The following is a 12,700-nucleotide window of genomic DNA, read 5'->3' on the forward strand; positions in this document are numbered from 1 at the left end:
AAGATACATGAGAATGGATGGACAGCTCACACCTACAATATCTTCATAAACTTCATGCTCGCATTTCATACCGTAGTTTGCTTAAATTACGCCTACACCCAAACACAAGTGAAGGTAAACTTGAGCCTCTGGGAAGATACGATACAACACATCATCAGATTAAGATGGAGGATGTAAACAAGAAAAGAAGAAAAGGGATGCGTCTCTGCAATCTTGGATAAATGATAAAATAAATACTCTAGAAACAGATTCTAAAATTAAATGTGCTGTTTAGACAATCAAACGCCGAAAACAAGTGAAATTGGCCAACTAACAAAGGGCCGGAGCTAGATTGATACCTATGGCTGGTAAGCCAATAGCTAGGGTATACAAATGATAAGCATCCTTTGTATGAGCTCTAGTGCTTTCTGTCTGCAAATATCAGTGATGCACCTTGAAGGATCATATATTGCACCTTGCTGCATACAGAAAAGCTAACTCCAGGGAAGCACACAATCCAAATAAACACGACTTCTGCCATTACTCTCAAATGGAAGCAGAAAGCTGATCTCTTCTCCCTTGGAATGCATACATTTCTGGCTGATCTCAACGATAACCCCACGATCTTCCTCGCCCTCCTCGGCCTCCTCTGCCCCGCCCTCTACCACTGCCTCTACCACCACCGCGGGATAACCCTTCAAAAGCTCTGTTCACAAGCTGGTTATGCATTCCTCCCTCTCCTCGCCCCTTCTTGCTTGCAGGGGCATTCCCATTATTAGCAGGTTGAGTCCTCTTCCCTCTGAAAGATAACCAAATTAGAATTGACTAACAAGAAATGCAAATAGATCTGAATGAAATGGAATATCTGATAGTGGACATCTAACCCTGCCCCTGCCGTTGTAGCTGCTTGTTTCTTTGGCTGTTCCATCCATGAGAGAGTAATTTTCCTATCACCCATGAATACAGGGGATTTCGCATGCAATGGCTGAAACGAATAACATTCACCACTTATTGTTAGACACAGTAGACCTTCTGTGAACAATATCAGATTACTTTCTTGTAACACGCATATATGAGTATCAACAAAGAATGTACATGAGACATATCGTTCGTGACTTGATGGTGGCAAAGTTTAAAAAAAACTAGGGACAGTTGTCAAATAGCATTTTAGACCTGAAACGACCTCAAACACCGAACTAGAAATTCGAACACAGCGCATAGCTTGAATAAGCTCAGTGTTATTTAGGCTGCACCGCATGAAAAGACTTTATGTCCACAGAAGTTGGATAAAAATACAGCTATCTTTCTGCATTTCAATGCAAAATAAAAATTATAGTCATTGTTTGATAATCTTCAGAAATAAGCATGTAACTGTTATGTGTTTATTCTGGGATGTGAACATGCTACGGCTATTACCAGCACCATAGATTTTTAGCTTTGTGTTACATTTGACCCCCATGTTTCATAAGAATACCATGTTAGAGATTGAAAAATTAACAAGAGTATAAATAGAACAGGAAATGATGTTTTCATCATAGGTGATTTGGCTGAGTCGTTATCTCTATATAGGGATCGGTGTTGTACCTCCTGCGAATCAGGAAGGAGATAGAATAGGAAGTGAGTTTGTTTCCAAGTTAAGGGCACATTGTGGCCTACAACAAGCAAGAAGAAATACCCTCCCTCCCTCTGAACCCTTCTAATTTTTTCATGCCAAATCTTCACCTTTCGAAACCCGTTCGTCCAGAAATGACAAGCAGGCTTATAACACCCACAGAGAAGCTATAATCCTGCAAAAGTCCTTCTCATGTAAAACAAAGAAATCACCTGTGACATTGCCAGTATGTTATTATAGGACCGCATCGTCGTTGTTGATTTCTGCTGATCCGCTTTCTGCAAAATAAACACATCAAATTAGCAGGGAGTGTTACTTAACAAATGTGATCCATATGTTTGCCAGGAAATATGTGTAGGACCAATCTTGTAGATCATGACGGTACAAGGTTTCGGATCAATCATATGTTTGCTGCAGTAATAATGTTGGTTCAACATGTGGTACAGGCAATGGAGCCAGTAAACGCAAGCATCCAAAACTTACAATTTTAGCTTTCTCCTCTTCTGTCTTTGCTGAAGATATTGCCTTGTTGAAATCTGACATTCCCTGGGTTAGTCTCTTTGAGCTTGCTCGAACTGTCTCTTCGGTGCCAGTTAACCTGGGCACTTGCAACAATCAGAAACACACAAACATCACAGAATTCATGTTGTATGAAGAGTCATCATGTATGGGACTGAAATGTCCAATGCTCTACTGGAGGAACAAATTTGTGCAACATAACGATGTCACACATTAGCGAGGTAGCAAAGCCAACTAAGTGGCACCACATTTGTCTATGTTGCTCAAATTTTCTAATTTTTGGGCCTCAGGAGTCAGGAAATCTGGTATCATGTCAGCCAGACCATACCACATTCCAATCATTCATTCCAATTTACTCATACATTCACGCACATGATGTTGTCCAAACATATGAGTAATACACCCTAGCCGTTAGGATTTGTACTCACAGATGATTGGCTTTGTCAACCTAATTACTTAAGAGTGGATATCATTTATAGCAGGCACTGGACTTCTTTTGGGCTTAAAATTGTACCATACCACCACCATGGAAGTTTCAATTTGGAGACTTAATATCCTTCGGAGCATGTTTTTCGAGTTCAATATTAGGGAAGCTACTAACAATTTAATCAGGTTGATGATAGTGTATAAAAGTAATGCAGTAAGCAGTTGGTGAGACATGAACATGAAGCATGCAAATGTGGGGCAACTAACTACTAAACTTCTTCCCTAGGTCGGGTTTTAAAAGGAATGCACAGACTAACAAATAAACCATGCGCATCAATTGAATATTGCACCATCGGGAATGCATGTCAACCACAAAACTGCAGGTACCTCTCGGTAAAATCTTTGTAAAATAATGAGAAATCCTCTCCAAGTCTATCTGATGGCTGTCCAGTAACAATCTTGTAACCGCAGAGACTGTTTGTAGTGTTTGGAGTCTGTATTGCATATTAGGTCAGGGCAAGGTCCATGAAGAAATGGCACGATTGATATGGTAACGAATACTTCTAGTATCTAACCTTATGGGCCAAATGGTGAAAAGAGTATAGCAAGCACTCAATATAATTGTGATTGATATCATCAACCTTCTTCCCAGGCATATATTTCTGTAAAACAATAATGGAAAGATCAACTTAGAAATTTTTATTAATACTCAATAAACTGTAATTAAGGGGAATTCACCCACATCTTCTAGCATACAAAATAAACCTTGCAAACAGAACTTAGAAACTTATCAGAAAAGAAATGTGCAAACCTTTAGCAATTGAACAATGGATGGAAGCAGCTGACGTGAATCTTGTGCTGCAGCAAATGGCGAGCTAGCAGCAACAGTCTTGAGTAAATCCAGTTTCCTCTCTTCAGGAATCTAAAGAAAATGCAAAAAGGAAAGCTTAATACTTAAACACACAAAACGAGATGCAAAAACAGTCATGATTAGAGAATGTCATGCTTCAATAACAAAGAACAACCCCACACCATAAGTAAAACTAAACAAAATCGATAAAAAAAACTAGAAACTAAAAAGCATAGTATATTCTTCTGATATCAATTTGTCAATACCCATGTTAAAAAGACCAAGCAATTTAGTGCTCAATATGGGAACGATATTGATTAATTAAATAGAAATAAGTCCATTTTACCCCCCTCAACTAATCGATAAGTCCAAGAAACACCCTAAAGTATGAAACCGGGTATTTAAACCCCCCCCCCCCCCCGGAACTATCAAAACCGGGCACCCGACCCCCCTGTGCCTGTTTCCTGCTGGTCTGGGCGGTTTTGACCATGTTGACCGCCATGCTCGCAACAAGTGTCTGTCCCGAGCCCTCCTAACCCCGCGCCCAGACCTCTATCTCTCTTCTCAAATTCCAAATCGGGAACCCTAGCTCTGGCGTCGGCGGGGGCTGGACGACACAGGGCTTGCGGAGGCGGACACTGGGCGTTGGGGCGGCTGCTAATCGACTGCTGGAACCTGCGCCCGCCCCTCTTCTTCCTCCCCAACGCCGGCGGCTGCTGCTCAGTGAGTTCGTCTGCTTTTTTTTTTCTTTTTTCTCCCTCTCCTTCTGCTCCTCTGCTCGATGCTTAGCTTGCTGCATTTGCTTCTGTTCTTACAGAGCAATGGAAGATGACCTAGACTGCAACTAGAATTGCAAACAGATTTGAGAAGATGATTAAGGCTAAAAATCAGAAGGGAAACCAGCAGAGGAAGGAAAAGGGAAGGAAAACCGAATCGAATAACGGCTAACTCTGGTCGCAGGAGCTAAAGAACAGAAGAGAGTGAGAGAGAAGACAGAGACGGGAGAGAAGTCTGGGCAGATGGGCTCGGGACAGCCACTTGCCAGCCTGGCATGCCAGCATGGCGGTCAACATGGTCAAAACCGCCCAGACCAGCAGGAAACAGGCACAGGGGGCTTGGGTGCCTGGTTTTGATAGTTCGGGGGGGTTAAATACCCGGTTTCATAGTTTAGGGTGTTTTTTGGACTTCTCGATTAGTTGAGGGGGGTAAAATGGACTTATTTCATTAAAATAAGTACATAAAAAACAAACCGCTTCAGCTGGATGTCAGAAAGTTTTCAGTGAACAGTCTGGAACTTTGAGTACACAAAAGGTGAAAACAGTTACTCAGGGTATGTTTCGATTGTTGCCAAAATATACCACATGGGGAGAAAAATCTTAATCAATATTTTGGCTAGCCAAATCTTTGGTAGCGCAAGCTTAGACAAAAGCAAACACACCCTTATTAGTCTACAAAACCATACCCTTATGTATCTGTTGAGGGGGAGGTCAGTTACAGCATAAGATTAAAAGACAGGTGCCAATCTCAATTTGAAATAGCATGAACTGCTGAGCTTAATCAAAACAGGAAGTGCGCTAGATTGCCAGATGTTGTTCTTTAACAAAAAATGATCCAGGACACATTATTATCAAAATAGTGGTTCAAAATGGAGTGCAAATGTTTCTGAAGCCAAGAAGGCATAAAAAAATCATCTCTTCACGAAGATACTATACAAAGTACAAACAACAAAAACGGAATGAAATTTGTTGCACAAATGTGCATAATAATAAATAAGTATTTAGTGTCATCCTATGAAGCAAAGATACTATACAAAGTACAAACAACAAAAACAGAATGAAATATGTTGCACAAATTTGCATAATAAGAAATAAGGTATGTTTACCTTATCGAAAACTGGAACAATTTGCTTAGCGAAATAATTGAGGAACTTGCTGCTAGATGCACCTCTCTGCACACCAGGCGACCAGAGTAAAAAACACAAAAATATGAAACTGGAACATAAATGATTTCATGATTCTTGAACAACAATTCGCCATACCGTGAAGATAGGAATAGCCATATACATGCATGAGGTCCACCTCTCAATATGGTCGACGTCAGAAACCTGAAAGAACAGGAATGCTAAGCAAAATCCACAATTGGTTTCATACAAAAAAAAACACATGCCCAAAACCACATAAATCCATGTGTGTTATTTATGTAATTCATTTCCCAATTGACCAGTGGATCATAGACTAATTGACAACTACAAGAAACAGAAAGAAGTTATCTTCAGAAATGAACCTCACACAGAAGAAAATGGCAAGCTGGCAACTACTGCCAACGAAAAGGGATAAACATACAACACCAATAAGTTGCATGATTGTGTGACATCCATGGTTTTCAAATCGTCCAGGCGGTTTAAGGCGTTGGGGGGGCGCCTCAACGCCTAGGCGTTCAAAGCGCGAAGCGAGGCGACGCTTTAGTCACTTTTTGCAAAGCGCTAGAGTAACTAATATGGCCTGGGCACAACTGATCAGGCCCAAGGCCCAACTGCCGAAGGAAGGCCCAGAAAGGCTGGGAATCGAACAGATCCATCGAAGACGAGGCATATCGCCAGAAACGGGGTCGGACTCCGTCGTCTTCAAGGGCACACGCGGCTCCAGGGCCAGGGATCTGCTGCGAGAGGCCGCCGGAGCTCCGGCAGGCGGCGGCACGAAGCCCGGGCACGTGCCCTATGTGCCTGCACGGTAAATCCGCGCATGCCGGAGAGGGAGAGGCCGGGGGAGGAGGATGGTATCTGGCGGGAAGCTTCATGGCGGCTGAGAGGAGAGAGCTCCTCTCTCTCTTTTCCCCTCGATTGGAATTGCTGGTGTGTTCCCCTCTGAGATCTCTTCCCCTCTCTCTCCCGACTCTGTTTTCCCTCCAATTTCTCTTCCTCTCCCGCCGATTTCAGTTTCCCCCGCCGATTTCTTTTTCCCGCTGACCTTCTGTCGAGAGCGTCCAGAAACGAGGGAGGCGACGATTTCAGCGCCTAGGCGACGCCCCTGGACGCTTTAGTTCGAATTCTAAGGCGAGAACAACGCCTTGACGTCGCTGGGCGCTTCGACGCCTAAGCGTCGACTAGGCGACGCCTACGCGATGCTTTGAAAACCATGGTGACATCAATACGTTTACTGATCCCTAACCCATTCAATTAAATGCACAAAGCACAACCTGCTACGTCAAGGAAATTAAGAGTGAAATGCGGAATGCACCATGAGTACATGAACTTGATGGGTGGGAACACTTAAGTACACAAGTTGCAAATCCTGCATGTATAGCACCATGAACTTGGCACTTGGGACACTTCAGTACTCACGGGTCAAAAAATCACCATGTTGGCAGGTGACTTGGAAGGGGATGGTGCATGCAGGATGCGGCTAATGATGTGGCAAAACCTACAGGTCGTTTTACAATTTATCCCATATCCCAAATCATTACCATTCCAAAATCTTTCCTCTCACCCCTCACCCTCAATTTCTACACGTGTGTGGCGTGTAAGCCATGAACTCCCTTTCTTGCCATTCTTTTGTGTTCCATGCTCTGTATTTTGAGTTGTGATATTTCTGCTGTTAGAATGACAGTAACGGACCTAACGGTTGCCGGCTTTGTAAGTGGGAGGATGAACATGAGTACTATTTGCTGGAGATTGGTCACTGGACCCACAAGTGGAGATTTGGACTGAAGTGTTCCCCCGTGCCAAGCTCATGGTGCCAGATGCAGGATTTACAGTTTCGTGTACTATGTTCCCACCTGGCAAGTTCATGTGCTAATGCTGCATTTACTCAAACTTTCACATAACAAATATATATAGGCAGGTGCCCCTAAGATTTGCAACTGACTGACGTCAGTTGATATACAAGGCATGTAGAAAGAAAGCGAGTGAAATGGATTTTTTTTTGTTTTTTGAATCTTCAGACAGACAACACAGTCTAGGGTAGGAGTGAACATTTTTTGGAAATCCATTAGGCCACAATCATATTGAAGCATAAGTTAGGAGGGCTTGGGCCTCTATGTCATTTGCAAGTCAAGCCGTTAGCTTGAAAAACTTGCTGCATAGTGCATACATAAAACCGCCCAAACTTAGTTTGTACCACCTCAAGTGTACTGCATGGTCACAAAGCAAGCAATGCACTTATTATGTTTAGGCATGATTTGTACCACCTCGAAATCATAGTGCAAACTTAGTTTTTCCAAGCTTGAACAATTATTTCCCACAAGCCCACTAGTCTATCCCAGGTTAATTGATCATAAATGTTAAAACAAAAATAGAGACCTGCACTACCAGGGAAATTCTAGAAGGGAAGCAAGCCACACACAAAAAAAAAAAACTGCAGTGGTTGGGCAGCAAACTTACACAGTATTAGCCCTTATATTGCTATCATCTTGGATCAGCAGTTTAGCACATTACCAACCAATAAAACACCACAGTAAATCCCACGAATGATCCCAGATTCTACTTTGCCACTACTTAGAATTTTCAAGATAGAGGTTCCAAGAGAACAAATTAAACTATCCATAGAGTGCTGAAATGTGCAATGTCCCTTCTGCCTACTTAAAACTTATGCTGGATGCCAGGTAAGAAAAGCAATTGAATCATTTCAAATTCAACTGGATTCATAGAGACTCAACACAAGTGTTTACTACCAGAGTCCATGATTAAGATTTTTTCCTCATCTTCTCCAATAGAGATATTATATAAAGCTGTGTAGCAACTCCAATTTGCGATAACAATTATTTGTGTAGGTTGCTAACCTACGAGAGAAATGATATGCTTATAATTCTTCATCTAGCCTAGCTCAAAGGTTCGAACGATCAAATCTCAAATATTAAGGTAATTTGTCTGCGAAAAATCCCACAGATATATTAGCTAAACTTGGCAGCTAAAGCATGTAAATAGCACATATTTTAAAAACTACATACAATATTATTATTTTATACTGTTGAAATAGCAATACTTACATTGAATTGCGCATCAAGATCAGCTTGTGCTTGAATGATCTCAATTAGTTCTTGAAAGGATTCTCGAGGGGCAGAATCCCCAAATATGCTCAAACTCCGCAGGAAATCCATGAATAATTGAAATTCCAGCCCAGTTACATCTTGTACACTCTGAATTGTAGGATTCCTCGTCAAAGGGTATCATACAACATATATAGGAACTAAATGAGCAAAAAAAAAAAAAAACAGAAGGCCAAAAAATAAAGCACCAGCACATACTTTCTTTATCAAATCAGTTATATATCTTTCCATCTCAGCTTGAGGTTTCAGTAGCTCTGCTTTAACAGGAAAAACCTGGAAAATAAAATTTTAATACCCAGGCAATGAAGTTGATTGAAAATGCAATCTACGTATGTAACTACTAGCTACTTACTTTGTCTCGAAGGAAACAAATAATCTTTTCACGAATCTCAGATCCTGACTCCACATGCTTAAATAAAGGCTGCAACGAATCTGGAGCAAGGAAGGTAAACCTTAATAAAAGCAACAATAAGAACTTAGAAGCAACAGCATACTTGTTACTCCACTATTCCAATTTACCTGACATTTAAGCTCTTTGTGCAAGAACTAAGAAATCTGGTGAAAGACTACACTAGTCCTCATAATAGTACAAATGACAATCTTGTGCCCAACTCTCGAAGCACAAATTTGGGATCAGAGAGGCTAAGTAAGACAATGCAGGAGTTAATATGCACCGCTACGTATAGAGCACCACTGACTTGATAAACATAACACTACAGGTTAGTATTCCTATAATTGTGTGCAAGCCTAGAAAATTGAACAGTTTGATTAATCCGGTACAAGAAAAATCATTGATGGTAGAGAATCATGAAATCCATCATATACAGTTGTTATATAAAGGCTTGTTTAGACAGACAAATCTTTTGTCTTTAGCACAAAAATAAAAACATTTTGATATTGAACAGCCAAAAAATGAGGATTGGAGGCTTACTTTTAACATCTTGACGTATAAGGGACATGAGTGCTTTATGAACAGCATCACGCTCCACATTTTCCTCTAAAATGGAAGCAAAATTTGAGAACCATAGACACATTTGCTATTTGAGCTAGGTGAAGAACTGAAGATAGGAAAAAAGTTATACCACTTGCAAGGAGCTGACCAAGAATATCTGCAATTTTTGAAACAAACGCTGCATCTTTGCCGAGAAGAGGAAACCCACGAATAGCTTGTATTCTGATCTGTAAGAAAATTTAATGACGACAGTTAATCATGTGGATAAGATGAAACCTTCTAGTGACTACAATCCATATTGTTCTGAAGTAAACATAATAACAGCAGCCTTTTAACAACGCAAGCGACTCCGAGGGAAATAACACAAAGGTATTTGGTTTCTTTCGCACATTTACCAGAAAATTGTCGAACGTCAGCTATCCAGATAAACTCTTACATTACTGGACTAACATGACTTGAAGCGATCAGGATGTCAGAGAAAACAATCAAGTGTAACTGAGTATAGCCATGTTGGCAAGCAGATGCATCAAAGATCACACTCGCAGTGAGTCCTCACATTTAATTTATATATGATGGGAAATAGCCTTGTAACTTGCAAGATCAGTTGGTCCGTTCACTGGGAAGTGGGAACCATGTAGACACCAATAATGACAGAAAACAAAAACTAAACCATGTGATGATCTACAAGCAATGCTCAGTTGGTCACGGTATCACATCTCCTCAATTACAGCTTCTTTATGTTGCAGGTGTCGCTTTGATCCCATTTTAACTATTAGTTAGATAATAATCGATGCTACGTTTGTTCACATTCACACTATGCTTTTTGCTTAAGTAGCACTAAGCATTGACAGATCAGCTCTGGTCAATGCTCAATGTAAGGTTGGGAGGAAATGAGACCAAGGATTCTCAAGAAAAAATGAGCCCAATTACATAAACTTTTCTGGATTGATTTGTCTTCAAAATGAAGAAGTCAATTTCACCGCATTCTGTGCAAGTACACTGATTTATTTTCCTAGCACGTCTCCTAGGATCAAAGCCAGTGTCAGCAATGGATAAGCTCAAAGCAGGCAAGGGAGCAACAAATTCTACAGGAACTAAAATCAGTAACTCAACCAGGTTAACGTCAATCAAGTTTCTGCGAATGAATTTCTAGTTTTTCAGGGAGCAGACTCTACATCATAGACCAACTTCAGGCAAAACGAAAATGCTGGTGTTAAGTGTTGTTGTTCGACTAATGCTTGCACCAGCCGAGCTACTTATCTTTCAAACAACATCAACTACGAAGAGAGTAACAAGATAAAAACACAAACCGCGAGCTCCTCCATGTCGACAAGGTCAAACATCGCCTCCATGGCGAGCGTGCCGAGGGTCGGGAAGCTCCCGAAGTAGCGGGGGATGAGCTGCGCCGCCAGCTGCTTCGCCTTAACACTGTGACCCTTCACCGAAGCTATGATCGCCTCGTAGTCCGCTGCGTGCTGCAAGGACCCAACCAGTAAGCTCATCAAAACCCTAGACCGAAGGAGCCCTAGAGCTTGGGCGGTGGCAAGGCAGAGGAGCGCACCTGAGACTTGTCCTTGGCTGAGGAGAGGCGGTCGCCGAGCTCGTAGAGCCGCTCGACCTCGGCAGCATCGGCGTCGGCGGCCGCCATGAGAGATGGAGGCGGCTAGTGAAGGATTTGGGGGATTAGGGTTTCGGAAGGGTTAAGGGGGAAAGGAGGGGAGAAGAAAAGGTGAGGCGGCGAAGGAGATGAGAAAGATGGGTTCACGCCTTCACGCGGTTCGTTACGGGCTTACGGCCGTAGCAAGAGGCGGCGGGGCTCTCCGCTCCGTTTGGTTCAGAGTTAAATTAATCAGATTTGGTTGGGCTAAAATGATCAATTATCTCTACTCTATGGGTCCTTCGGTTTGCGGGATTTTAAAAACATGGGAATAAGAAAAGTGAAATATTGAAATGTCACGCACATTGCAATACATAGGAACGAGGTCTCACCTAATGCTTGGCATCGAGGAAAAAATATGCACCGGTTTCACTTTACACAGTATTCTACCGGTCACCACTGAACCCACCGGAAATCTTTTCCCCTCTGAAGTATTGTTTCGATAAGACGTGGTATTTAAATACGATAACACACTTGTGCACTTCCTACTGAACTGTAGTCTCAAACGGACTAGTACATCTATCAATTCCAAAAAATTTACATAAACACCGATCATGTCTGGGCATAAATGAAGAATATATTCGACTACAAATAGATTGAAAAATTATATCTGATCAAATCAAAAGCATTTTATATCTGAACAGATCAAAATCTTCATATCAGTTCCGCACTCGCACAAAGGAAGGACTGGACACATGCATGATCTGATAAGCACTTGACTCTTTTAGACTTGTGAGGTTTCAGCAATGCTATCCTGCAGTACAAACATATAAGAAACTCATTAAAAGCTTAGTTTTTGTGACAATAATCAATTTTCGACATTCCAAATGGGGAAGAACTTGAGGATATGAAGAAAGCAAATAGCTAGCAAGCTACAAGAAGAACTTTGCAGATCAAAACAAAGTAATTAGTGAGGTCTAATCTGATAAGAATGATGCACACAAGATTCGAATAGTCATCTACTGCCAACCAACAATGCAAATACGAAAATAGAAGAAGAGGCAAGAATAACTTACAAGGAGGCAGCTGAACTCCAAGCTTCACCACCTCCTTCTTCAGCCACAAACCTCGGAGTTTTGAGTCATAGCACAGAAAAAGCTCACGATTTGCTGCATCTTTGAAAACATCAGAGGCCAGGACCTTGATATCATCGGACACACTGTCCATTGCATTTAACACTTCTAAGCATCTTGGAATAGAGTATTGTTGTCCTTGCTTTGAGGCTTGTTCTTTCATGATGACTTGTTCCTTCTTGAAATTGACATATTCTGACATGGTTTGTTCAATGCGTAAGAAAGATGAGTTCCCCTTTTGTTTCTTGCCTTTTGTTGATTGTACTCCACTAATCCCGCTTCTTGAGTTTGCATGATCACCACTCCTTTGAATTTCTTGAACCTCGTCACCATCCTCAGCAACTTCTTCATCAAAGTGATCTCGTGGCATTTCATCACCATCCCTTTTGTCAACATCATATCTAGAATTTTGTATTTCATCTTCAATGATGCTACTCTCCCATCTTTGGCTTGTCATCCTATCTACTCTTGGAGGGAGATTTCGGGTGCTATAACTTTCATCTCTTTGGTGTTTCCTGCTGCTGCTGTTGTTAGGAGGTTGACTAGTAGTGAAGCAGAGTTTCCCTTGAGCAATGTTACCTTCATACAG

The 12,700-nt window shown here is 41.6% G+C and overlaps 1 protein-coding gene across 1 annotated transcript; it reads right to left on the bottom strand.

Moving 5' to 3' along the window:
- Positions 1-137: 137 nt before the first annotated feature.
- On the bottom strand, positions 138-11,160 carry LOC100823586 (apoptosis inhibitor 5-like protein API5). Its single transcript, XM_003572981.4, has 16 exons — positions 10,943-11,160; positions 10,692-10,856; positions 9,512-9,608; positions 9,361-9,426; positions 8,782-8,861; positions 8,628-8,702; positions 8,370-8,519; positions 5,425-5,490; positions 5,269-5,334; positions 3,348-3,458; positions 3,112-3,198; positions 2,924-3,030; positions 2,075-2,189; positions 1,804-1,869; positions 864-964; positions 138-778 (listed from the first exon to the last, which is right to left on the bottom strand). The coding sequence occupies exons 1-16, from the start codon at positions 11,027-11,029 to the stop codon at positions 586-588; spliced, it is 1,632 nt and encodes a 543-aa protein (XP_003573029.1). The 5' UTR covers positions 11,030-11,160; the 3' UTR covers positions 138-585.
- Between the last annotated feature and the right edge of the window lie 1,540 nt (positions 11,161-12,700).

The sequence above is a fragment of the Brachypodium distachyon genome, chromosome 3 (assembly GCF_000005505.3).
Source record: "Brachypodium distachyon strain Bd21 chromosome 3, Brachypodium_distachyon_v3.0, whole genome shotgun sequence".
NCBI classification, from domain to species: domain Eukaryota; kingdom Viridiplantae; phylum Streptophyta; class Magnoliopsida; order Poales; family Poaceae; genus Brachypodium; species Brachypodium distachyon.